Source organism: Takifugu flavidus, chromosome 16, assembly GCF_003711565.1.
Source record: "Takifugu flavidus isolate HTHZ2018 chromosome 16, ASM371156v2, whole genome shotgun sequence".
NCBI classification, from domain to species: Eukaryota; Metazoa; Chordata; class Actinopteri; order Tetraodontiformes; family Tetraodontidae; genus Takifugu; species Takifugu flavidus.
Genome location: NC_079535.1, coordinates 6,152,706 through 6,175,610, shown reverse-complemented (window position 1 = coordinate 6,175,610; position 22,905 = coordinate 6,152,706). Strand labels below are relative to the sequence as shown.

At 45.7% G+C, this 22,905-nt stretch overlaps 5 protein-coding genes across 10 annotated transcripts; 2 read left to right on the top strand and 3 right to left on the bottom strand.

Annotated features, from left to right (window-relative positions):
• Nucleotides 1-220: 220 nt before the first annotated feature.
• Nucleotides 221-4,423, bottom strand: LOC130513076 (MAPK/MAK/MRK overlapping kinase-like). Of its 2 annotated transcripts, none has more exons than XM_057011631.1 (12): nucleotides 4,083-4,423; nucleotides 3,287-3,401; nucleotides 2,979-3,068; nucleotides 2,835-2,905; nucleotides 2,679-2,757; nucleotides 2,566-2,614; nucleotides 2,310-2,488; nucleotides 2,111-2,212; nucleotides 1,862-2,035; nucleotides 1,637-1,793; nucleotides 1,377-1,568; nucleotides 221-1,308 (listed from the first exon to the last, which is right to left on the bottom strand). In XM_057011631.1, exons 1-12 carry the CDS (start codon nucleotides 4,264-4,266, stop codon nucleotides 1,231-1,233), a joined length of 1,470 nt encoding a protein of 489 aa, XP_056867611.1. In that variant the 5' UTR covers nucleotides 4,267-4,423; the 3' UTR covers nucleotides 221-1,230. The 2 variants fall into 2 exon arrangements, with proteins under 2 accessions (XP_056867611.1, XP_056867613.1); XM_057011633.1 differs by lacking the exon at nucleotides 4,083-4,423 and adding an exon at nucleotides 3,714-4,029.
• A 495-nt stretch (nucleotides 4,424-4,918) lies between these two features.
• LOC130540004 (ribosome quality control complex subunit NEMF-like) lies at nucleotides 4,919-10,771 on the top strand. 2 transcript variants are annotated; one of them, XM_057058823.1, is made up of 32 exons: nucleotides 4,919-5,099; nucleotides 5,215-5,283; nucleotides 5,414-5,516; nucleotides 5,630-5,755; nucleotides 5,836-5,984; nucleotides 6,071-6,138; nucleotides 6,235-6,324; nucleotides 6,421-6,494; nucleotides 6,606-6,676; nucleotides 6,756-6,831; nucleotides 6,919-7,059; nucleotides 7,154-7,362; nucleotides 7,436-7,591; nucleotides 7,659-7,722; nucleotides 7,811-7,899; nucleotides 7,973-8,076; nucleotides 8,152-8,214; nucleotides 8,293-8,405; nucleotides 8,475-8,532; nucleotides 8,608-8,666; nucleotides 8,738-8,861; nucleotides 8,943-9,111; nucleotides 9,186-9,225; nucleotides 9,294-9,343; nucleotides 9,421-9,553; nucleotides 9,618-9,695; nucleotides 9,776-9,982; nucleotides 10,051-10,086; nucleotides 10,167-10,273; nucleotides 10,341-10,384; nucleotides 10,456-10,535; nucleotides 10,611-10,771. In XM_057058823.1, the coding sequence occupies exons 1-32, from the start codon at nucleotides 5,041-5,043 to the stop codon at nucleotides 10,686-10,688; spliced, it is 3,087 nt and encodes a 1,028-aa protein (XP_056914803.1). In that variant the 5' UTR covers nucleotides 4,919-5,040; the 3' UTR covers nucleotides 10,689-10,771. The 2 variants fall into 2 exon arrangements, with proteins under 2 accessions (XP_056914803.1, XP_056914801.1); XM_057058821.1 differs by having other exon boundaries at nucleotides 9,183-9,225.
• Nucleotide 10,772: 1 nt separating this feature from the next.
• On the bottom strand, nucleotides 10,773-14,790 carry klhdc2 (kelch domain containing 2). Of its 2 annotated transcripts, none has more exons than XM_057058825.1 (14): nucleotides 14,650-14,790; nucleotides 13,776-14,150; nucleotides 13,613-13,692; nucleotides 13,400-13,517; nucleotides 13,197-13,309; nucleotides 12,877-12,961; nucleotides 12,682-12,765; nucleotides 12,422-12,502; nucleotides 12,255-12,313; nucleotides 12,075-12,184; nucleotides 11,911-11,983; nucleotides 11,731-11,818; nucleotides 11,588-11,640; nucleotides 10,773-11,474 (listed from the first exon to the last, which is right to left on the bottom strand). In XM_057058825.1, the coding sequence occupies exons 2-14, from the start codon at nucleotides 14,043-14,045 to the stop codon at nucleotides 11,351-11,353; spliced, it is 1,338 nt and encodes a 445-aa protein (XP_056914805.1). In that variant the 5' UTR covers nucleotides 14,046-14,150; nucleotides 14,650-14,790; the 3' UTR covers nucleotides 10,773-11,350. The 2 variants fall into 2 exon arrangements, with proteins under 2 accessions (XP_056914805.1, XP_056914806.1); XM_057058826.1 differs by having other exon boundaries at nucleotides 14,465-14,707.
• Nucleotides 14,791-14,856: 66 nt separating this feature from the next.
• On the bottom strand, nucleotides 14,857-18,867 carry pole2 (polymerase (DNA directed), epsilon 2). Its single transcript, XM_057058824.1, has 19 exons — nucleotides 18,721-18,867; nucleotides 18,228-18,328; nucleotides 18,056-18,131; nucleotides 17,767-17,844; nucleotides 17,574-17,667; nucleotides 17,413-17,487; nucleotides 17,221-17,304; nucleotides 17,067-17,123; nucleotides 16,922-16,970; nucleotides 16,735-16,807; nucleotides 16,476-16,648; nucleotides 16,312-16,401; nucleotides 16,172-16,226; nucleotides 16,041-16,100; nucleotides 15,896-15,973; nucleotides 15,718-15,826; nucleotides 15,381-15,557; nucleotides 15,195-15,262; nucleotides 14,857-15,107 (listed from the first exon to the last, which is right to left on the bottom strand). Exons 1-19 carry the CDS (start codon nucleotides 18,789-18,791, stop codon nucleotides 15,089-15,091), a joined length of 1,587 nt encoding a protein of 528 aa, XP_056914804.1. The 5' UTR covers nucleotides 18,792-18,867; the 3' UTR covers nucleotides 14,857-15,088.
• Nucleotides 18,868-18,871: 4 nt separating this feature from the next.
• On the top strand, nucleotides 18,872-22,202 carry LOC130540007 (kelch domain-containing protein 1-like). 3 transcript variants are annotated; one of them, XM_057058829.1, is made up of 14 exons: nucleotides 18,872-19,016; nucleotides 19,289-19,402; nucleotides 19,659-19,729; nucleotides 19,869-19,986; nucleotides 20,273-20,385; nucleotides 20,459-20,546; nucleotides 20,617-20,703; nucleotides 20,801-20,881; nucleotides 20,964-21,022; nucleotides 21,095-21,204; nucleotides 21,279-21,351; nucleotides 21,451-21,535; nucleotides 21,675-21,727; nucleotides 21,868-22,202. In XM_057058829.1, exons 1-14 carry the CDS (start codon nucleotides 19,008-19,010, stop codon nucleotides 22,004-22,006), a joined length of 1,200 nt encoding a protein of 399 aa, XP_056914809.1. In that variant the 5' UTR covers nucleotides 18,872-19,007; the 3' UTR covers nucleotides 22,007-22,202. The 3 variants fall into 3 exon arrangements, with proteins under 3 accessions (XP_056914809.1, XP_056914808.1, XP_056914807.1); XM_057058828.1 differs by having other exon boundaries at nucleotides 19,286-19,402; nucleotides 20,620-20,703; XM_057058827.1 differs by having other exon boundaries at nucleotides 19,286-19,402.
• The last annotated feature ends 703 nt before the right edge of the window (nucleotides 22,203-22,905 follow it).

Genomic DNA, 22,905 nt, shown 5'->3' with positions numbered 1-22,905 from the left:
CTGACTTCCCTCCAGTAGAATCTCCCCAGTATGACTTTGCACTGATTTTGTTCTTTAGTTCTTTAGTTTGTTTGTTTTTTATAATTACTCTAATGGAACAAAAACAAAAAAAGAGGGTTGAGGAGCGCCTTGTTGCACACGGCTTTAACATCCTCAGTCTGGAAATCTGAATTCCTAAAGCTGGACGTTGCAATCATAGTCTTTAAGAGAGAGAGAGATGTTTGCACTTAATTAGTTTATTAGAAGAAAAAGGCTTTACATGTTTGGGTGTGCTCAGAACTCACAGATGGCTAATACAATAGGTGACAAACGATTAAACCTTTATCTATTGAGCATTTATTTTAATATTATTTCAGATTCAAATCTGCTCTGTATCATACTGTGTATATTGTAATTAATTGATTTGATGGGGCTTAAGCAAACGACCATTACTCCAGTGGAAGTTTTGTCATTGATAGTTATATTTCTAAAGCCTAAAGTATACATATTAATAATATTAAAATAATCTTGAATACACTGTTTGCTGCCGTTTTCTTGTCCCACTCACATGTAGTAAACAGACCGCTCGATGCCTTTTTTCATTTCAATTAGCTTTAATCGTTGGTTATAACATCAGGGTAGTGTATTATTACACAGGCTACATGGTGTGTTTATTACCAGGAGAACTCGTGGATGCATTCTTTGTCATTTTCTTAATGTCTGCGTCATTAATCACTCTTTTGACCGACTCTTTGTGCCATTATTCACGAGCTCGGCTCAAACACAACTTCAGTGTAAATGAAGATCTGATATTCTAGACGTTTTACATATTAAAAAAACACATTAGTTTGCGTGTAAGTGCTGTTTTGTTGCTAAATCACTACAAATCAATGTTAAAAATGTGCTTCCCCATCACCTGTGTGTGTTTTAGACGAGCGTGAAGCTGTGCATGTGAGTGTTTCTGCAGGTGAAACCCTGTTTTCCAGTGCGTCGCTCCGCAGCGGATCGGTGACGTGTTGGACTTCCTGTTTGTTCTGCAGCGTTCTCGTCATTTAACCGTCTTTGTTTCATCACTCTTGTTAAACGTCAGCCTGCAACTGGTGCAGACAGTGAAAACGTGTTTTACCAGGGTTGAACATAAAATCGGGTTGATGTCATGGCGGCGGCTGGCTGACGGCCTTCAGACCCGTCCAAACGTCCTTCCAGCCCGTCTCTCTGGTCTCGGGTCAGAGACAAAAGCGTCCTCGTCTCTCAGAAGCCTCCGTGTTTCCTCTCCAGCGGCGGAATGTAGAAGCTCCTGAAAGCTGCGTGACGAGACTCCTCCTGAGGCTGAAAGAAGCCCAAACGGGGATCAGATGCAGGCGCCGCCGCGTCCAACGCCCGTGTCTGGCGCTTACCTTGGCCAGCCGCGATTGGCACTTCTTGGACGCGATGGCCGGCAGCGTCCCCCGGTGGGTGAACGGAGGCACGGTGGAAATGGCGGGGGCGATCTGCGGCCCCGGTACCACCAGGTTGAGCTTGGGCAGCTCGGCGGGATAGTGGGGGATGTTCCTCCTGGCCAGCGGCGCCGGGGCGTGCTTCGTGTTGTGCTACAGGAAGACAACGCAATGGGTCACCGTCGCCGACGTGGCGGTCGGCTGTGTGGACATCAGCTCACGTTCAGCAAAGGCGTCTGTCTGGCGTTGCGGCCCCTCAGCTTGCCGACCCTGGCCGGCCGACAGGCGCGGTTTAGGCGGTTGTGCGAGCCGCCGCCCTCGAGGCCGTGCAGAGTCCCGGGGAGGCGGTGGAAGGTCTCCGCTCTCTTTTCAGCCATCCTGAAAGAGAAAGCGTTGGCGCTCATCCGTTCAGAAGGCGGCGTGTGGCTCTGTGTCCAGTGGCGCACCTGATTTCCCTGAAGTAGGTGTGCCGCAGGGCCGTGTCCGCGGTGATGCGCTCGTCCGGGTCGTAGGCCAGCATCTGGTAGAGCAGCGAGAGGGCTGGAGCCGGGCATTTGGGGATCAGGCGAGAGATCCCGGTGCCTTTTTTAGGGGGGAAGTTGAAGTGCATGGCCCGGGACCTGCCAGAGGGTCAGAGCATGAAGTTGTTTTACCTGCACGAGAGAACCGGTGCTCACCAAAGGAGAAGCGCCTACTGCTTGAACTTCTGCAGGACGCTTTGATCCGGCGTCCCTAGGACGTCGTGGATCTTGGAGGCCTGGTCCACCTCGTTGGCTCCGGGAAACAGAGGGTTCAAACTGAAAAAAGGGGGTCTCATTTAGCAGTCTGACCGGGCCACCGGGTCAACGTACGCGCAGGAACATTCATTTAGTCCCGCGTCTGCGCAGACGTCACCTCATGATCTCGAAGAAGACGCAGCCGGCGCTCCACATGTCCATCTTAAAGCTGTAGTAGCCGTCGGTGAGGAGGCACTCCGGGGCCCTGTACCAGCGGGTCGAGATGTACTCCGTGTGCGGCGGCTTGGAGTAGATGCTCCGGCAAGAACCGAAGTCGCCGAGCTTCAGGCAATTTTGCTGCAAAGATCGATGCGACGTGAGCAGCCGTGATGGGAACATCTCCCCCGCACAGCAAATGATGGGATGGCGCTCACCTTGATCAGGATGTTTTCAGGCTTCACGTCTCTGTGAAAGATCCCACAGCTGGAAGACAAGCACATACGTCAGCCGCTCCGATTATCACCTCCAACCTGCCTTCCCTGCCCACCTGTGCATGTGCTCCAGTGACTTGCAAAGCTGGTACATGTAGTTCTTCACTGTGTGGTCAGGCAGGGGCGTTCTTCGTCCTGCAACCCAAAATTCATCCAGGTTTTACTTTTTCTTAGTTGAATCCACACTGAGTTGGACTGTCGTGGTGTCGCACCTTGGATTAGCTCGTAGATGTTCATCTCCATCAGCTCGCAGATCAGAGACACGGTTCCAGACTCTTTGTCACTGAAACATCACCACACCTCATGAAGCTGAACACAAGACAGTCCCGGGAGCTTCAGCAACCTGCGGTACTCACAGAATGAGCTCGTGAAGCTGGATGATATTTGCATGTGGGCTCAGCCTCTTCATGGCCTGGACCTCCCGCAGGTTGTTGGCCTGCTCCAGGCTGCAACACAGCACAATTGCACATGTCATTTTCTAGAGGTGTAGAAAAATGATGGGTATCTCTGGACTGAAATGGCAGCACAAGGTGCAAACGGCTGCACAAGAGCATTAAAAGCCATTGTTACAAGGTCAAAGGTCATGCAACCTGACAACAGGGTCAGTTGGGATGTAGAGATCCACGCAAAGCAGAGAAATGGGGGCAACGCTGACGTGCTGTACCTGTTTATGGTCTGTTTCATAGTTTTGCACGCGTAGAACTTTCCATCTTTCAGGCTTTGTGCTTTTAAAACCTCTGAAAATGTCCCCTCTCCAATTTTCTTGATGACTTTGTAGCCTGCACAAAGAGAAAAGGGGTTTTATCACAAGTTGCCCTTAGTCATTGTGTAATTTGTGTTGTGGCCATTTGGCTCATAAACCTTTGGGAAATGTCGAAAAATAAAGCTGCATGGAAACACCAAACGATCATGGTAACCATGTTAAACCGTGGATTTCAACTAAATACACCACAGTACTGATGCGAATCCCCCCTTTTTTTAAAAATAAATTCTCCAAATGTTGTGTTTCAGGAGTGACAGAGCTGACTAAACAGGTCAACAGCTGCAACAACTTCCCACCTGCGGTCAAATTCATTCGATAAAAAACTCACAGTGCATTTCTCTGCATATTAACTCGCTCAATTACATCCCATAATACGAATATCCGGAGAGAACATCCCGCCGCGAAGCTTCCAAACCTTCGTTATTGGGCAGGAAAGGCGTTAGCTTAGCACCGCTAGTTAGCGAGCCCTGCCGCTGACCGTCGCCTAGGTAACGGAGCACGCCTTCGCCCTCCGCTCTGACCCGGGGAGGAAGAGACTCCTGCGCGGCTCCGCTAATCACGCTGCCGCTTTGGCATTAAAAGATGCGGCGCAGTGCATTGCGAGGGGGGTGGGGGGGCAGTCAAGCAGAATTGTTCTTCTAGGCCCCCATATTTAACCCGATATTATCTTTGCGATCGCCCCAGTTTCCCTTCTTACCTTTTTTCCAGAGTTGGACGGTTACCACCAATTCCGATATTTTCTTACCGGGAACCGGGTTGTTACTCTGCGCGTCCACTGTGTTTCCTCTATTGTTACAGTCGCTGTTGGGTGGTGTTTTGCACGCATTTCGAAGGCATGCCCTGTTTTTCACGCCAATGAGCCAGTTGGAGTAGTGCATCATGAGTGCACCTTACACTCCGTGGAGCCGACCATGAGCTTAATAAGTGCACAGAAGCTGCTCGACTCCGTGCATGTCAGAGCACAAGGTTACCGAGCACCAGTGCGGCTCTCACACACGCCAGATCAACCGCACTTCGCCCGTGAACAGAAGCAGAGGCCAGATTCTCCCTGCAGATGGCGCTGTTGCAGAGGCCTTTCTCAGCGTGACTGAAAATGTTGAAATTATTCTTACTTAGTTGAATTAAAGTATCACATTCTTTCTGGAAACAGCATAGCATAGCATAGCATAGCATAGTATAGTATAGTATAGTATAGTATAGTATAGTGGCTCAAGCAGAGTTCATATGCATTTGTATATGCATGATTCCGTCACATCACAATATTTGTAAGATTTAATATTTTAAAAGTTGGTTATATTTCAACTATGAGAAAATAGTCACATATTCTGATTGAGTTACACTCAACATCAGATCTTTGCTGCTGTTTTTCAGTTATTATAGTACATGGCATGTAAATGCAGACATTTTAAGCCAAAATGTATTCAAAGGTATCCTCAATGCCCTATAATACACTTATGTACTGTGCATAACATTGCATATAAAATGAAATACCAATATTTACCCTCGTCGGCACCCATAACAATAAAAGCTACTGCGCATGTGTGGTGTCATGCGCCTATTCCTTAGATTTCTTAGCCACTGATTTAAGAGAAATGTGAATATTTTTGTTCATTGGCCACTTTTCTTGTTTGAATCGCAGCGAATCTCTTGCTAAGATGAAGACGAGATTCACCACCGTCGACATTAAGGCAGTTATTGCCGAAATCAATAGCAAGTAAGTGCACGTTGACTTTAGCGTTCTCGCTAAGCTAACCAATCGTTGATCATGTGCAAATGTCAACAAATGCTGTCCTGTCGTTTAAATACCTTTGTTTCACCATCTCTTCCAGCTACATGGGCATGAGGGTAAATAACGTCTATGATATCGATACCAAGACGTATCTCATCCGGCTCCAAAAGTAAGGGCGGTTGAAAAACTTTTCTTTAACATGTGACATTATGACATAACAGTAAAGAATCCTACAAGCATTGTTTTACATACAAAGGTCATGCAGTTATTTTAATGAGCAATTCTTTGTTATATTATAGACCCGACAGCAAAGCTATCCTCCTGATCGAGTCTGGGACACGAATCCACTCCACGGACTTTGAATGGCCCAAAAACATGATGCCCTCTGGTTTCGCCATGAAAGTAAGACCACATGATTTCCCTTTTCTTTGACAGTATTAATCTTTGATTTAGAATCACAATAAAGCGTTAAGGTATCATACAAGAGCAAGATGTGACGAAACAGAACTTTGCAGTGTCGAAAGCACCTGAAAACAAGGCGGCTGACCCAGGTGAAGCAGCTGGGGAACGACAGGATCGTCGACATCCAGTTTGGTTCAGATGAAGCTGCCTACCACTTGATTGTTGAACTGTATGACCGGGTGAGCAACAGAACGTGTCGACCGCTAATTTCTAAAGTTAAAAGTTTGCGTCTAACCTGTCCATCCACGTCCGTCGTCAGGGTAACGTCATTCTGGCAGACCACGAGTACACCATCCTGAATCTGCTGCGGTTCCGCACAGCAGAGGTGGATGATGTCAAGATTGCAGTGAGGGAGCGGTACCCTGTGGAGAGCGCTCGACCCCCGGAGCCTCTCATCAGTTTACAGCGGTAGTGATGGACGTCCATCTGACTTCAGTCCAACCACTTTATACACCTCATATAAGTGAAATCTCGCCGTTTTGTTCTGAATGTAGACTGACTGAACTTCTCAGCGCAGCACAACAAGGGGATCAAATAAAAAGGGTGCTTAACCCTCACCTTTGTAAGTAGATCTTTTTCTTTCCTCATGTTTTAAATGTTCTTTGAGCTATTACTTTACGACTTTAATAAACACACTTAACTATATTTTACACCTCAGCCTACGGAGCCACTCTAATTGAACACAGTTTGATAGAAGTGGGTCTGCCGGGCTCTGCCAAAGTTGACAGCCAAGCCAGTGTTGCACAAGGTACATGGCAGATGGGACTAATTACACTTACAGAACACTGAAAGTAGGTTCTATTCTTTCACTCCAAAATGTAATACTTAAATAAATGCTTTTTAGTGGCCTCTAAAATCCTGGAAGCCCTGACAGTTGCAGAAGCCTATATGGCAAAAACAGAGAACTTCACTGGCAAGGTAAGATCTCTATAGATGTGCGTGTTCAAATCTGATTTAGCATTTTATGATGTTAAAAAGTAAGCTGAGCACAGCTGGACATTTCATACCAAACACTTTGTTTAAATCAAGGGTTACATCATTCAAAAGAGTGAGAAGAAACCAAGTGTAACACCTGGTAAACCCTCTGAAGAACTCCTTACGTATGTCTCCTCATGTTTTCATTGCCCTCGCCAAGAAATCTGCTGTTTATTATATTTGATTTGTGCTTTCTGCTTTCAGATATGATGAATTCCACCCATTTCTCTTTGCCCAGCATTCAAAGAGCCCCTATTTGGAGTTTGATAGTTTTGATAAGGTACATGTGTGCATGACCCCTTATGTGGGGATGAGTATTGAATCTGCGATTTCTTTTCCTGAAATCTGATGTGATCTTCCCTCTCAGGCTGTGGATGAGTTCTTCTCTAAGATGGAGAGCCAGAAGATTGACATGAAGGCCTTGCAGCTGGAGAAGCATGCTATGAAGAAGCTGGAAAATGTTAAGAAGGACCACGAGCAGAGACTGGAGGCGTTGCACCAAGCACAGGTCCTTAGAGTCTCCACACCCCTGACTTATCCATATAACCAGATTATGTTACACTTTTTGATTACACGTGCCCAAAAACCCCTCTGTGTTTCAGGAGATTGATAGAATAAAGGGTGAACTGATAGAGATGAACCTGGCTATAGTGGAGAGGGCGCTGCAGGTGGTGTGCAGTGCACTGGCCAACCAGGTGGACTGGACTGAGATCGGGATTTTAGTCAAAGAAGCCCAAGCTGCTGGGGACCCCGTGGCATGTGCCATCAAGGAGCTCAAGCTGCAGGCCAACCACATCACGCTGCTTTTAAAGTGAGAGCGCCCCCCGCCCCTACTCAGAAATCCAAACGCTCAGTTTTTGCCTTACAGTGAGCTCGTTGTGTAGGAATCCATATATATCCGAGGACGACGAGCAGGAAGATGATGTGGTCGAGGAGACGGGGCGGAAAAACAAAAACAAGAAGAGCAAGAAGTTCCAGAAGAATAAGCCCATGCTAGTTGATGTTGACCTTAGCTTGTCTGCTTATGCCAACGCCAAAAAGTAGGTTTACATTTGGTAGAGTTGACGCAGAAGAAGCTTCACAGTCACCTGATTTGTACGTTTCTAGGTATTATGACAACAAACGCTCGGCTAAAAGGAAAGAATTTAAAACCATTGAAGCTGCAGATAAGGTATGAATGATCTTGATGGCCAATCGGGATGAAAATGTTTGTGCTAATCTGCATTTTAAGATGATGTTCTGTTTCTATATCATCCAAGGCCATGAAGTCAGCAGAGAAAAAAACCCAGAAAACACTGAAAGAGGTCCAGACGGTGACCACCATCCAGAAAGCCCGGAAAGTCTATTGGTAAGCCTCCAAAGAAAGCACCTCTCCGCCCAGAAGTGTTCGTTCTCGCCACCGTTTCTTCCCCGGTTGACAGGTTCGAGAAGTTCTTGTGGTTCATCAGCGCAGAAAACTACCTGGTCATCGCTGGAAGGGATCAGCAGCAGAACGAGATGATTGTCAAACGTTACCTCCGCGCGGGTAAGACACAAACGCAGGCGCCTCAAATGACCTCTGACCTGTTGTCCCTTTATTCATCGTTCCTCACTTGCTCAGGGGATATCTACGTGCACGCTGATCTTCACGGAGCAACTAGCTGCGTCATCAAAAACCCTTCAGGTAAATCCTTCGCTCCGTCATATCCCTGCATTTTGGAAACTTGTTTCCACGTATTTTTGCTTCCTGTTCCTCCTGCAGGTGACCCCGTCCCCCCTCGTACGCTGACAGAAGCCGGCACTATGGCTGTTTGTTACAGTGCAGCCTGGGAGGCCAAGATCGTCACCAGCGCTTGGTGGGTCCATCATCATCAGGTCGGTTTTCCTTCCTCACAGCTAAATTTGCTAGCATGAACTCCTGATATAGAAACAATCTGCTTACAGGTTTCAAAGACGGCTCCCACTGGAGAGTACCTGACCACAGGAAGTTTCATGATCAGAGGTGTGTTTTGAACATCTTAGATTCTGTAAAGCCACAGGTGCCAAGTTTGTGACCTTTGACCTGCCTCTCCTCCAGGAAAGAAAAACTATCTGCCACCTTCTTACTTGATCATGGGCTTTGGGTTCCTCTTTAAGGTAACGGCTCGTGCGTGTGTTAATTCTTGGCTGCCTTCAGGTCTTCAGATCTCATGTTGGTCTCTATGCAGGTCGACGAACACAGCGTGTTTCGCCACAGAGGCGAGAGGAAGGTAAAGACGGTGGAGGAAGACGCCGAGGAGGCCGCTTCCAAGACCGCTGAGCTGCTGAACGAGGAGGGGGAGGAGCTGATGGGTAACAAACACAGATGGTTTGACGTGTGCCGGCTGTGTGTGACGTTCAGGCGTTGTTGAACGACTCTGCCGCCCGCCGCAGGTGACGACAGCAGCGATGGGGATGAGGGTGAGGACGAGCACGATGACAGCGAGGTCAAAGAGGTCACGCCCGGTCCGGAAGACGACGAAGACGACACGAGGGATGAAGAGAGTGAAGAGATCAGCTTCCCAGACACGAGCATCTCCCTCTCCCACTTGCAGCCCAACAGGTAAAAGTTCAGTTCATCGTCGAAAACAAAAGGTGCAAAACTAAATCGATAAAATCCTCCTTATTTTACAGCAGTGCTCAGAAGCCCGGATTCAAACAGGAAGTAACACTTCAGGTAAAGATTCTGTATCACATCAGTTCAAATCATACATAGAAAAGGTCTTATTGTCTTTTTCTATTAAGGTTGAAAGAGATTCCCAAGTGAGGAAACACATGACGGCCAAGCAGAGAAGGTCTGAGCATTAATATAACAAACTAAAAGCAGGTGAAGGAAACTATTTAATCCTTGGATGTTTTTGTTTTCAATTAGGGAAGAGAAGAAGAAGCAGAAACAGGAAGATACTGAGGAGAAGACAGAGATTCCAGCCGGAGGCTCAACAAACAATCAGGGCTCCAAAAGTGGAGGAGACTCTTCCCAGCAGCCACTGAAGAGAGGACAGAAGGTACGAGGAGGTCATCTCATCTGATGGCCAGGACTCTTCACACTTGTCTTTCTCATCTCTGCAGAACAAGTTGAAGAAAATCAAAGAGAAGTACAAAGACCAGGATGAGGAGGACAGAGAGCTGATGATGCAGCTGCTGGCGGTGAGGATCAGAACACACGACCCCACGCCGTCGCTCTGGCTCTGCGGGGGAATAACAGATGAACCGCCTTTCTTCTTTAGTCTGCTGGTCCCACCAAGGAGGAGAAGGAGAAGGGGAAGAAAGGAAAGAAGGGGAAGGGGAAAGAAGAGCCCGTTAGAAAGCCTCCCCCTCAGAAACCAGCCCAGAAACCTCATCACCTGGAGGCGAAGAAACCAGAGGAGGCGGTAGGAAAGGAAGAGGGGGAAAAGGGAGGAGAGGAAGGAGGAGCTGCTGAACAGGAGGAGAAGGTACAACACGTCTGGCGGGGCATCTTCTCTCGCCTTCTCCAACCTTCACATCCACTCGTGTTTTTCAGGAGGACGAGGCAGACCAGGACAACCCCGGCGCAGAGGTGAGGGTGCTTCCAACAACACACCATCGTTTCTGGAAAGCATCGCCTCTAACCCACCCGTTCCGCTTGCCTCGCTGCAGGAAACCGAGGATCTGCTCACCTCCCTGACCGGCCAGCCTCATTCTGAAGACGTGCTCCTGTTCGCCGTCCCCGTCTGCGCTCCGTACACAGCCCTCTCGAACTACAAGTACGTGCACTTCACACGTGACGCACGTGGGTTGGGGCACCGCTAACGAGCTTTATTTCTGCTGCAGGCACAAGGTGAAGGTGACGCCGGGCTCTCAGAAGAAAGGAAAAGGTAAAGGGCTGACGTCCTTGCAGCTGCTGAGGCCTTTTTCTTTTTTTACAACTATTGTTCTGTCTCTGCAGCCGCGCGCGTCGCAGTTTTCAGCTTCATGAAAGCAAAAGATACGACCGCCAGAGAGAGAGATCTGTACCGCAGCGTCAAGGTGGGGAGTCTGATTCAGTATGGTTGAATCTACCCTGCAGAAATAGTTACACGCCTCTTTTCTGTCGTCATTCAGGATACCGATCTGTCCAGGAACCTGCCTGGAAAAGTCAAACTGTCGGCTCCAAACCTGCAGGCTGCCAAGAGGAAATGAGCTGATTTTTTTTTTTTTTTTTTTTTTAAAAGGATGCTGTTCGACACTTTATTTGTTTAAATAAATACAAATCTGAACACGCAGCGCTATGATCCATTTATCTGCACACTGAACACTTTTCTACAATCACAACCAAAACACCCAGGGATCATTGTGCAAACAGGCAAATACAAACACGCCCTCGACTCCTCAAAACACGTATGTACAGAAATTTTTACAGGAGCCCCTTGCAAACAAACTGAAGACTTTAAAAGCCATTTTACCCCAAAGAACCCAAACATAAATTAGATATAAGATATAAATAACAAATCAAACAGATGACAGCCACGCGAGACACCAGATTGAGCTGTGCGACCTTAAGTTTGATAAACAAATGTGGGAGAATCCGGGCAGTGTTGCTTATGTTACTGTATATAACTTTGTCTTAGCTGGACTGACACAACTTGAACGCACCGGGACAGAAACATGGCCCTCTGTGGTGAGGGTGGCCACCAAACTGAGGGAACCCCTTCGTGCTGAGAACTGAAACCTATAACAAACCCGAACGACAGGACTGAGAGTGAACACATATAACTAATTTAACAGGATTTTATACTTGTCTCCGTCACACAGGTGGCGTTCTCCCGTCATCCTCCGGACTAGATTGTCAGGTTCTCCTCAGACTAGGAGCCCAGCGTGTTGACGTGCGTCATCCTCAGCTTGAGGCTGTGGAACAGGTGTTTAGGCAAACAGTCCCAGTACTGAGACAGACGCTCTCTGTGCTGAAGCACGGCCTCCATGCAGAACCTAAACACGGGGAGGAGGGGTAAAAAGGAGCTCAGCTATCCTTACAGAGAGAAGTGACAACGTTGCCATTCATCTGATTCCATTGATCAGCTCCCCCCCTCCTGCACACTCACCGGACTAGTGACTTGGGCTGAACATTGAAGATCAATAACTCATTGCTGTGTGCCTGTTGGCGGAAGCAAAAGTTCACAATTGATTCAAAACTTTTCACCGATGCATAAAGTCTGTGCTCCACTGAGGTAGGGAGGTCTCTTACAGCTCTCTGCTGAGCTAACAGGTTGTTAGCACACCCTCCAAACACGAACACTTCTCCGTCAGGTCCTGAGCATGCTGTGTGCCACAACCTGAAACACACACACATATCATGTTGTAAGTACACACCTGCTGAAATTGAACCTAAAGCGCACAGCCATGTTGACCCTTTAATGGGACTTGCCTTGGTCTCCCTGTGTGACTGTGCTTGAAGGGCTTCCATTCGTTTTTGCTAACGTAGTACAGCCAAGCGTCACCTGGCAAAAGTCAGAACAGCGATCACTCGTTCCAGCGATCACCCCATCGGAGGAATGCTTTCGCTGCAACAGAACACCGTGCGAGTCTTACTCAGCGTCTCTCGCTCTGTGGTGAAACCTCCAAACAGGAAGATGTGGTCTGCTGATACGGGAGTGAAGGAGTGCCACGACCTGCCCACCGGGCCGTGCTGGGGGACGCTCCTGCCGCACAGACGGGACGGTTACACGCCGATCACGGATCAATTCACCCCTGATATTCAGGTATACTTACATTTCGTGCCACACCCACGTGTCCAGGTCAATGTAGTACAGGTCATTTAATCGGTAATTCTACAAAAATCAACACAACTAAGCTGAAATATGGTTGCATTTGAAAAAAAATATGAAGAATATAACAGGAACGAACAAGAACGAGGCTGAGGCACCACTTGTCCTGACCTTGTATCGTCCTCCAAACACATAACCCCTGTTGCCGACCGTGGCGCAGGCATGAGCGGCTCTGGGTAAAGGGCGGCTTCCCTGCAGCAGACCACACAACCAGAGAGAGACACAACAAATATGTTTTGTGCTTGTTTTCCTGTGACTAGTCGTGCGACAGTAGAAAAATGGCCATTATCTGGTTAAAGGGCGGTTCGCCACAGAACTCAAACTCAAAACAAGCACGCGAGCGTGGCGAGGTACTACAGCCTTGTGCTTACTGTGGTGATGGGCTGGCTCCATGTTGATGTCTCCAAATCCAGGATATGAACGTGGTTGTTCCAGCCTCGTCCAGGGCTGTCCCACTGCAGGAGTGGTTACAGTTACTTTTATATGAATCGCTTGTAGTAAAACATTTTTTTTTAAAAACAAACAATTATAATCATTAGATTATGGAAAAATAAATATTCACACACCCCAAATGAGGATGACTCGTCAAATTCAAATGACCCTTGATGAGGTCCTTGAGGAGCGTAGCCATAGCCTCCAAAGAATATGAGCCTGTGGAAAGAGCAGTTCACCAATGTTCCAAGTTAGTAATCAAACTGGCTGGTTTATAAATGAGACATTTCATCAAAGTAAAACTGGGGAGAGAGAGAACAAAGATCAAAGTTTATCTACTATCAACAGAGATCCCTCCCTGGCTCATAAATGTGTTTACTTTTCCAAATCAGACATGTAAACAGCTGAGAAATGAAAATACACTAAATCTGTGTACAAGGATTTCAAGACTCACCTGTTCCTGTGAACCCAGCACCCTAGCTTGTCCTTACTAGAGGGTGGGAGACCTTTTAGATCCCTCATTTCTTCCCAAATAAGAGTGGAGGCTCTCAGAGGAAGGCGGTAGATCTGCAAAACGTAGCACAAATCCCAAGAAGACAATTAAAGGTGATCCAACCCCTTAACAAACCTTCCCACTTTAAACTCTGAGAACTGTACCCGATTGGTGTTCCCCCTGGCGTGATGACCTCCGAAGAGATACAAGACGCCATCAACACACACCCCACAGCTGCCGGACATGGACGTGTGCAGGTTGCCTCCAGCTATATGCTTTGTCCTGTCAGCAGAAAATTAGCTTTTAAAATTGAATTTGCGCCCAACTGACGTAAATGTCAAATAGCTAAAGGAACCAGTAAAGGTCGCAGCTATTACCATACTCCCGACTCGATGTTGTAGGCCCAGATCTCAGTTCTCGGCAGGTACAAGTCAAAGAATCTGTGGTTCTGAGCGTTCTTTTACAGAAAAGGAATAGAAATTGGTTTCATATGCAGACCGAGGGTACATTTGTTGCATGCACACGTCATGGCCTGCTTACCTTATATCCGCCCCACACATACATTGTGTTTCGGTCAATCACCGCTACGTGACCACTGCGCTCAGCCGGAGTGTCCAACTCAAATGACTCGGAGGATTCGGTGTCCAGGGGCTGCTCATCCTCCACCTCCTCCTCCTCCTCCTCTTCATCTTCCTCACCTTCATGCATCAGCTCAAACAGTCTGTCAACTTCGTCATCCGAGTCATTGTCATCCTCTTCGGGCGGCAGACGGTCCATCTCTTCCCCGTCCTGGTCTATTCTTTCAGCCATGTCCCCTTCTTTATGTTGTCTTCTCAAGTCATAAGGTGCAGCCCACAAACAGATTATTACAGTCAGTAATTTTGAGCCGGCAGCTTCAAAGGATTGGTCACAAATCTGAAAGACAGTGAATAACACATCGGCACTTTAATGCTTCAATGTTTTTAAACACACCGCAGATTGTATGTTTAAATATGACTACTACTGAAATAATATTAAATTGAAAACATCTTGGGGAAAACAGGACTAAGTAACTGGCTTTAGGAAGCGGAACTACAAACTGGGTCAACCAAAAAGGCGTTAGTAGTTAGCACGATTAACGCTGACCTACAAACGATAATGGCTTAACCAGCTGGTTTCTACACTGAACAATGATTTGGTCTGAAGATCGCATGCGATTCATTACAAAAGCACAAACTAAGTCCACTCACCACCAATCTAACGTCTTGCTGTCAGCCATTGCTAGCTTAGCTAATGCTAATTTCTTATTCTGGAAATGCCCACAAATAAAGGCTCTAGTGTTACACTAGCACCGTAGCTCCGGCGCTTGCTATTGCTTAATGATACGCCCCATATCAGCTTATTAAAAAGGGTAAGTTGCGTGTCATTAGCTTACTTTGTGCGATGTTTCCCCTGCAAATTACACTCATATCCAGTATTGTTGACGTTGTGGAGTGACGTCACAAAGTACCGAAGGGCGAAAGGGAGTTGTTTTTTTTTAAACACACCAACACCCAAACAAAACTACACCGAGCTGCTCTCCCGTCGTTCTAATGCGCCACAATTTGGCGTTTTAGTTATAAAACAGGCGTGACAGTCTAAAAACGGGGTAAAACTTTATTTAACTTGGATCACCATAAGGATAATCTACACTGCATTTTAACCGAACACAAGGCATAAAGTTAAAATTGTCAAGAACAAACATATGAACAAAAATTGCGAAACATTTTTTCCACAATTACGCAACACAATAATAAGCACTGCAGTTGAGTTTTCATGATCAAATAACAGTAAAAACGATTAAGTCTTCTGTTTCTTCATGCAGTTTTTTCCCCTCAGAGTCCCTGTAATTTGCTGAGAACAAGAGGATACGCACACATTAATAATGGTATAAAATTACAATCGTCTATGCTGAACAAGGCCGAGAAGAGCAAAACCTACCTGTCTTCTGCAGTTCTGCTGGCTGGATAGTATACCTTAAAGGTAAAGCCACTTCTTGGAAATGAGCCCTGCAGATAGTAAATATCATTTAATCAAATGTTGGGTCAGCTGGAAAGACCAAACGGAAAAGGTTTTCTTTCAGGGGAATCTCTAACTACCCTCACTTGTGTTTAGGCCTTTTCTTACCGGGTTAATGCAGAGACAGTCTGTGCTCGTGATGCTGAAAGGGTCGTATTTATCTGCAAAGACAATGACGTCTGGAACTGGGTAGACCCGTAGGGAGTAGTCATACGCCCAGTATACAGGACTGACATAGAGGGGCAGAGGAGTCAAATGGCCCTGGGACAGGATTGTCTTGACAAACTGGAGCAAATAGAAAAAATGCACATTTTTCACACAACACGAGCAAAATTGTCCTATTAGGTGACAAACTGAGGCTGTGATGTAAAAATAATTGCTTTAATGTGAGCAATTTTGCACACGAAAGAGAAGTATGAAGGGTTGCTCTGAGGCTGAAACGAACATGGTTTGGAATGTCAAGATTGTCGTGGGGCAGTCGGACGCAGTTCCTGCACATTTTGTTGACCAGGTCTTCCCTGAAAATGAGGATCTCCTGGCTGCAGTACTGGACCCTGAAAATAGACAAAGCGCTTTGGTGGTTTTTCAAAGGTCTGGCTACCAGTGAAAGCCTGGTGATTTACCTGCACGGGTTCGTGGTGAACACAGAAAAGGGCACCCTCTGTCTGAACTCCTCTGTGATGTGATTGGCCAGTGGAGGCCTGGGGAGGACAGATTCATCTACAACTGTCCCAAACAAGCGAATCCGGTGTCGCGGAGCAGACTTACCTTGGCAGAATGGCGCCCGGACCGGGGTCTTCAGGGCCGGGAACAAAGAGAAAGCGACTGCTGTAGATTTAAGGAAAACGTGTTGAAAATAAAGCAGCGCTAAATATTCCAGCAGCTTCATTGGGACTGACCTGTTGTGGATGTTGGGGTGGGCACATATAACATCAGCAAGGGCTTTTAAGGAATCTATGAAAAGAACAACTGATTTAAAAGGCTGAAAAGCCCTTTATGTACATGAGCTTGTGTTAGACAGAGCTCTAAAAAGTCCAACCTTTGAGTGACTTTATCTGTGCGTTTCCATAAGGAGCGCTGGAGAAGTTGCCAATAAAAATAAAACAGGTGGGAGGCATCGACGAGTAACCTGGAAGAAAAAGCAAAGTGAAACTAAACTCTGGCCAAGTGTCGGAAGTTTTGAGTTGTGATTTCCTAACCGACCCGAGAACATGAGGTTAAGCTTTTCCAGCACTTCTACGTTGTCCAGCCACACATCAGAAAGAATCACAAACATGGCATCCTCGTTTTCCTCCTCCAGCTGCTTGAGCTTGGCCGAGGCCTTCACAGAAGTCGAGGACGGACCCCCGAAAAAGTTCATGCTCCCGTAGTACGCCCTGGAAAAAGAGCGCAGGGTCACAGGGTGCTGCCATACAAGAATAAGGCTTAAAGAAAAATGGAGACACAGCCTTGACTCACTCACCTTGTGGCTGAGGATGGTTCTGTTGGTGGAAACCCAAAGCCATTGACATGGAAAACAGAGTCCTCGTACCAACCTGCAGGACAAAGGCAAACCCACACTAACGTCTGCAGTAGTGCTTTATGGTGTGTGCCATCTTATACTTTTATTCTTTCCGCATGCAGGGTTGTAGCAGTAGCCGCTGACTCACCCTCTGCAAGCACGAAGCAGGATTCTGTGTACAGGCCATTGTGAAACTGGTGCCAACGCTATTAAGGATTCAAAATATGTCAACAAGAAACAGAATATTGTATGTTTTTCTCCTGAAGGAGCCTCGACAAACATTTGAAGGATATCGCTTTGGACATGTCTAGTTGGACTGTTCCACTTAGGTCCTCCAGGTAAAATTTACCCTTTAAAAAAAACCAAAGAAATGTTTCAGAAACTAGAAGGAAGTATAGACGTGTTATATGTACCGCTCTGTAAAAAACAAAATCTATCATTCTTCACCTCTTTGAGCTGTGTGATCATGCCCAGCACAATCACCTCTCCCATCTTAGCTGTGCTACCAAGCAGAGCCTCAATGGTCTTGAGCTGAAATAAATGACACACACAGGATATGTCAGAGAAAAGGGTTGTTTCCCTTCTGCAACTATAAAAAGACCCGCGCATTAATAATGCGGTCTTTGGATAAAGCCAAACCTGAAATTTGTTTTGGCCCTCGTCAACAGCTGTTCCTATTGCAGGTGGGGTGAAGAGTTCATGTCGATGTATTCTCTGGAAAAAAAAAAAAAAGGGTCAGCATTCAAACAGCGGTCATGTGACATTTACAGATCTTTTGTTCTTGAACAAAGCTCACTGACCTGCTGTAGGATGGTGTAACGCTCCCGGAAAAGCTCAGCTTTGTCTTTGGCCCAACCGCACAGGCTGGGAGCAGGATGTGATGTCATACTGAGGCTGGAAGAACGAGCCAACGATGACACAATGATCAGAAGCAAATATGTCAATAAATTTGTCCTGGCAATAAAAGATGAGAATAACAGCCTTTCTACTTACGGTATAAATTTCTTCCGCTCAACACTGTAAATGTATCTGGGCACATCAAAGGCTCCAATGATATTAAAAACATTATCTCTGGAAGAGAGTTTAAGGTTTATTGGCAAAATTATCACACATTTTCTTTTTAGAACATCACCCATTTGCATCGTTCTACTCTTTTGTGCTTAATAATAATACAATTAACAAATCTCTTCATTAATTACTTATTGGGGGGTTGACAATATTCTTATTGGGGGGTTGACAATATTCTAAACAGTGATTAAACAAGTTTGGCGAGTACACTCACATAGTTTCATCACAAGACTGGCTGCAATCCTGCACGGCACTTTCTGCCACGGACAGCTCGATCATGTTTGACGACACTGTTGGAAAAACACAGTCAGGCCTGGTACCTAAACACACGGTGATGAATAAACACGCTAAATAGGCTGACAATAAAATATTGGTCATGTACATACATGGCTGCTTTTCCACTGCATCCAGAACCTTTTCCATAACATCCTCCAGGTCAGAGGAACTGACAGACTCCATCACTTCCACTAGATATTTGCTGGCTTCACTATAAAATACATATGCAAGTTACAAACAAGCCTTTTCTTGTTATACTCCGTTTAAATAACTGTTAAAAGAGACATTTCAAGCTTTTAAAATACTCTATTTCACAAATATTAGTACTGCAAATATTAACGTTCCACAATATGAATGTCTCACTAAATTTTTAAAGGATTTCACAAGTTGATGAAAGTCAGTAGCAAAAGATGAAACTTGTTAACGGGCAATATTTGAGTTGTAGACAGTATAAAAATAGTTTTTATGACCTAAAACAGACAGAGCTTGTAGAGAATGTAACATTTAACATAACCAGGTATTTTTTATTAACTTCATTCCAACAACTGGCAACAATGTTACCACAGCACATTAAAAAAAGTTTAACTATTATTATTCACATACGGTCGCAGCATAAGTCCCCGCATCTTGAAAGCAGTTGACACTTTGTTCTTTATTCTCCGGGCAGCGTCCATGATCGCTCTTGTCTGACTCCAGACTTGGCGCTAAATATCACCTTCCGGTTACGTTTCTCGACTTCCGGTTTGGGATCGAAGGGAAGTAGGCGCTTTTACTTCGTCAGGAGCACAAAACGGAAGATGTATTTTATTTTGAAATACACTCGGCTCGGTCGAGTTCTTGGCTGTGCTGTCAAAACATGAGAAAAAAAATAAGCGGCGTTTGAAATTGCAATGCAATACGTGAGTATGAGTAAATCTTGTTTTTTTAAGCGTATGTTCATGACATGTCAACGTTGCTGACATCGCAATTCAACCTGCCTGTTCTGTTTAAAACCTGAATGTATTTACCAGGTAAATACCATATAACTGCATGCAATCTTCGGTCTGTTCAGTCGAACAACAACATGAAATAATAATCCTTAGTCTCCATGTTTCATTGGTAAGAATGCGATTTGGGTGACAGGTGTGACTTTTAAGTTTAAAGACTCGTCTCCGTTTTCTATGAATAGCAGCCAGTCATGGATTCAGGCTTCCAGAGGCACATCTCGGAGCTGGTGGCCCGGGAGAGGAGCGGGCACACGGCTGTGGTGGAGGGCAGCCTACTGTATGTGTGGGGGGGTTACATGGTGAGAAACACCAACAATATTGAGGCTGATCTCTCCCCGATGTTCAAATTCTGCAACAAATACTACAGCACTTACTAATGTAGCGTGAAAGGTCTCTTTACGCAAATCATATTGTGATGAACAACGTAATCCCATCAAATTCTGTAATTCAGTACAATCTAGACATACTGTGTTTCAAAACACTGTCATAATTATTGATACAATGGTATATAAAATTACTTTCTGTTATTACAAGTTGCATTGGTTTTGTCCACAGTCGGTCGCTGATGACGAGGTTTTTCTACCCAACAACGAAATCTGGGTGTACGACTTAGAAGGTGGTGTGTGGTAAGTATAGTAAATAGATCCTTTTCTTGTTGCTTTGTGAAACAGAGACAGTAAATTAACATCATCTTGACCATCATTGGACCTGGGCAAATGTTTCATTCACTTACCCACATTTTTTAAAAATTTATTTACTTTGAAGGGAGGTTTTTCATATGACAGGGGACGTACCGCCGTCCATGTCTGGGGCCTGCGGCTGCTCCTTGGATGGACACATGTACATATTTGGAGGTTGTGACGACAATGGCCAGACTAATATGGTGAGACTGATAACTGATGCTCTGTTTAATCAATTTAAAAGGTTGCTGTACGGTTGTGGGCACTCTGACTCACTATTGTATTGATAACATGGCGCTGTAGCAACAGACTTGCCTTTTCTTGGTGAGGATGATAAATATGCACCATCGCCACCATCTGGCTCTCAATAGTATCTGATAAATGTCCCATCATCACAGAAAAACTAATATAAACAATGAATGAACACAGTCAAAATTTAGGCTGAATGAGGGTGGCATGAATGAGTGATCAGTGTTTGACTTCAAACAGATCTATTGTGTCAACCTGACAGACGGCAAATACACGTGGAGGAGGATCGGGCAGGGGCTCGGCTCCGCACCGTCACCTCGAGACAAACTCTCCTGCTGGGTTTACAAGAGAAGGTGGTTAAGTTTAGCAACGCTTTCAGATTTTCTTGCACACCAGCATGCCTGATCCTCATACGCCATCCCACAGCCTGGTCTACTTCGGAGGATATGGTCACAAACTGCTGACAGACGTGGACAGCAGGAACAGAAGCTTCATTGTGGATGAAGCATCATGGGTAATCTGTCCCTGGTGCTCCAGCATTTTGCTGTAATTCCCTACCTTTTAGTTATTTGACTCTCTGTCAGCAGGTTGAAGATGTCTTCTGGGGTTGGAACAATGAGGTTCACGTATTTGACCCAATGAATTCCACTTGGACTGAACCAAAAACAAACGTAAGCCAGTAAAAATTCTATATAATAGGAACGGTCACTTAAAAGATTCTTTCCTGAAATCATGGGAGGATGTGACAGTGGCAGATTGTGTGTGCAGGGTCGAGCTCCCGCCCCCAGGGCTGCCCACGCCAGCGCCACCCTGGGCCACAGAGGTTACATTTGTGGAGGAAGAGTCATGGTGAGCGTCAGTTATGGACTTCTAAGCATATGAAAGCAGAATTAAATGACAAGAAGTTGAAACAGACTCTTTTTTAACGCAGGAAACCAGGACGAGCGACGTTCACTGCCTGGACCTGGATGCGTGGACGTGGACAGAAATGTACATCGTCTTAAACACCCAGTAAATGTTAAACAGGTTTCACTTTGACTCAGTTGTAAATATCTTTTCTAGAACCCCAGCATCCCCCATTCCGGTGGGTAGATCCTGGCATACCCTCACAGCAGTATCAGACACCTCTCTCTTCCTGTTTGGAGGTCTCAGTGTAGACTGCAAGCCAATGAGTAAGAAAACACTGCCACCCTTTTATTTGTTATTGTTTTTAGGTCCTTTTTTCTCATTCTGATTTGATTTGAAGGTGATGGGTGGTTGCTTGATGTTGAGACAAAGCTATGGAGAGAAGTGGAGCATCCTTTTAATAATAAGCCGAGGTAGAAAAGTGGGCGATCTGATGGTTTACATCTTAAAATACTTTAAAAAGACATATTTCATCTATTTATATTTAGTTACATGTTTTCCCTCTGTCAAAGGTTGTGGCACACTGCATGTCAGGGCAACGACGCTGATGTGATTGTGTTTGGGGGAAGTTGTGACTACATCCTTCTGGTCGACACTGTAAGTTCCTTAATTTACATTATCTCTTAAACTATAGCTAAATATAACAGATGAAATGATGAACTCTTCCCTTGTGGCCTTCAAAGGGTGTGCATGTTGCATATTTATGGGGACTCGGCTGACTGTGTTGCTTTTTCAGGGCCACTGCAACGACGCACTTGTTTTCCAGACGCAGCCTTATCCTCTCTTCAGGTAATTAAAAAAGTTTAAAGAGCAGCTTCTGCCTTTTTCAACACACCTCCAGTACGCCGGCTGTATTTAACTTGTTGTTGCATTAGAAATATCTTCTTCAACCAGTTGTGTCTTATATAAATCCTTGTTTCTCACCACAGGATTTGTGAGGATTATATCGCCAAGAATGTGAAGAACTATGAAGCCCTCAGAAATCAGCTTCCACGCCTGCCTTCCAAACTTCTGACAGCGGTGCAGAAAAGGATGTCTTTCTACAGGCCTTCAAAGAAGCAGCGCTAGTCAGAAAAGTCTTAACAGCCATGACAAAACAATGCATTGGCCATATGTCACACGTTGGGGTTTTTTCTTAATACCTGGTATATAATAATGTGTCATCTTGTGGTTTATTGTTTAACAGATTTTATTTTGTATGATGAAAATAATGTTACAAAAGTGTTTCTGCGATGCCTGAGGATTAAATGACACAATGACAACATGCCTGTTGTTTTTGGTTTCATCCAAGGAACTTTTCCTCACAAATTTCTGCCATAAATTTCTGCATATCTAAAAATAGATGTGCTTTTTATTTGCTGTATAAAACAATATTACAAAACATCCGTAAAGCTGTGCCAAAAGCGGTGCAGGCTCTCGCGTCCCTGAAGAGTTCCACATGCCATACGGCCATGCGACCACTGGGTGGCGGTATGGTGTTGAACTCACCGTGAGTCGGACTGGAACCAGTGCAGCCACACATTCCTTTTCCACAAGGGCGGAGACGTGCAGCGACTGCGGTCAGGAAAGAGCCCTTATATAAACACTCCCGCCTCTGCCATCTGAAAAACTAAACTCTACACCCAGCTGCTCTAAAGTGCTGGTGAAAAATGGCACCCTGAGCTGTGCTGTGAGAAATGTGCCTCCTAACAAAGCCATTACAATTCTCTTCTACTTAAATATGGTGGCTCCTATAGCAGAAACCCTGGTTCCCTTGTCATTGTGTGTGTGTTTTTTCCAATTCCTCCTGCAACCCATGAGGTGAGGACAAATGAACAGGACAGCGGGAGGTGCGCTCAGCTGAGTCAACTGAACTCTCTCTCGATGGTGTCCATCAGCTCTTCTTCTGATCCATCATACAGGATTATGGGCATGGGGAGGGGGGAGCTGTGGCAGCCGCCAAAGGTCCTGCAGAGAGATGAGATGCA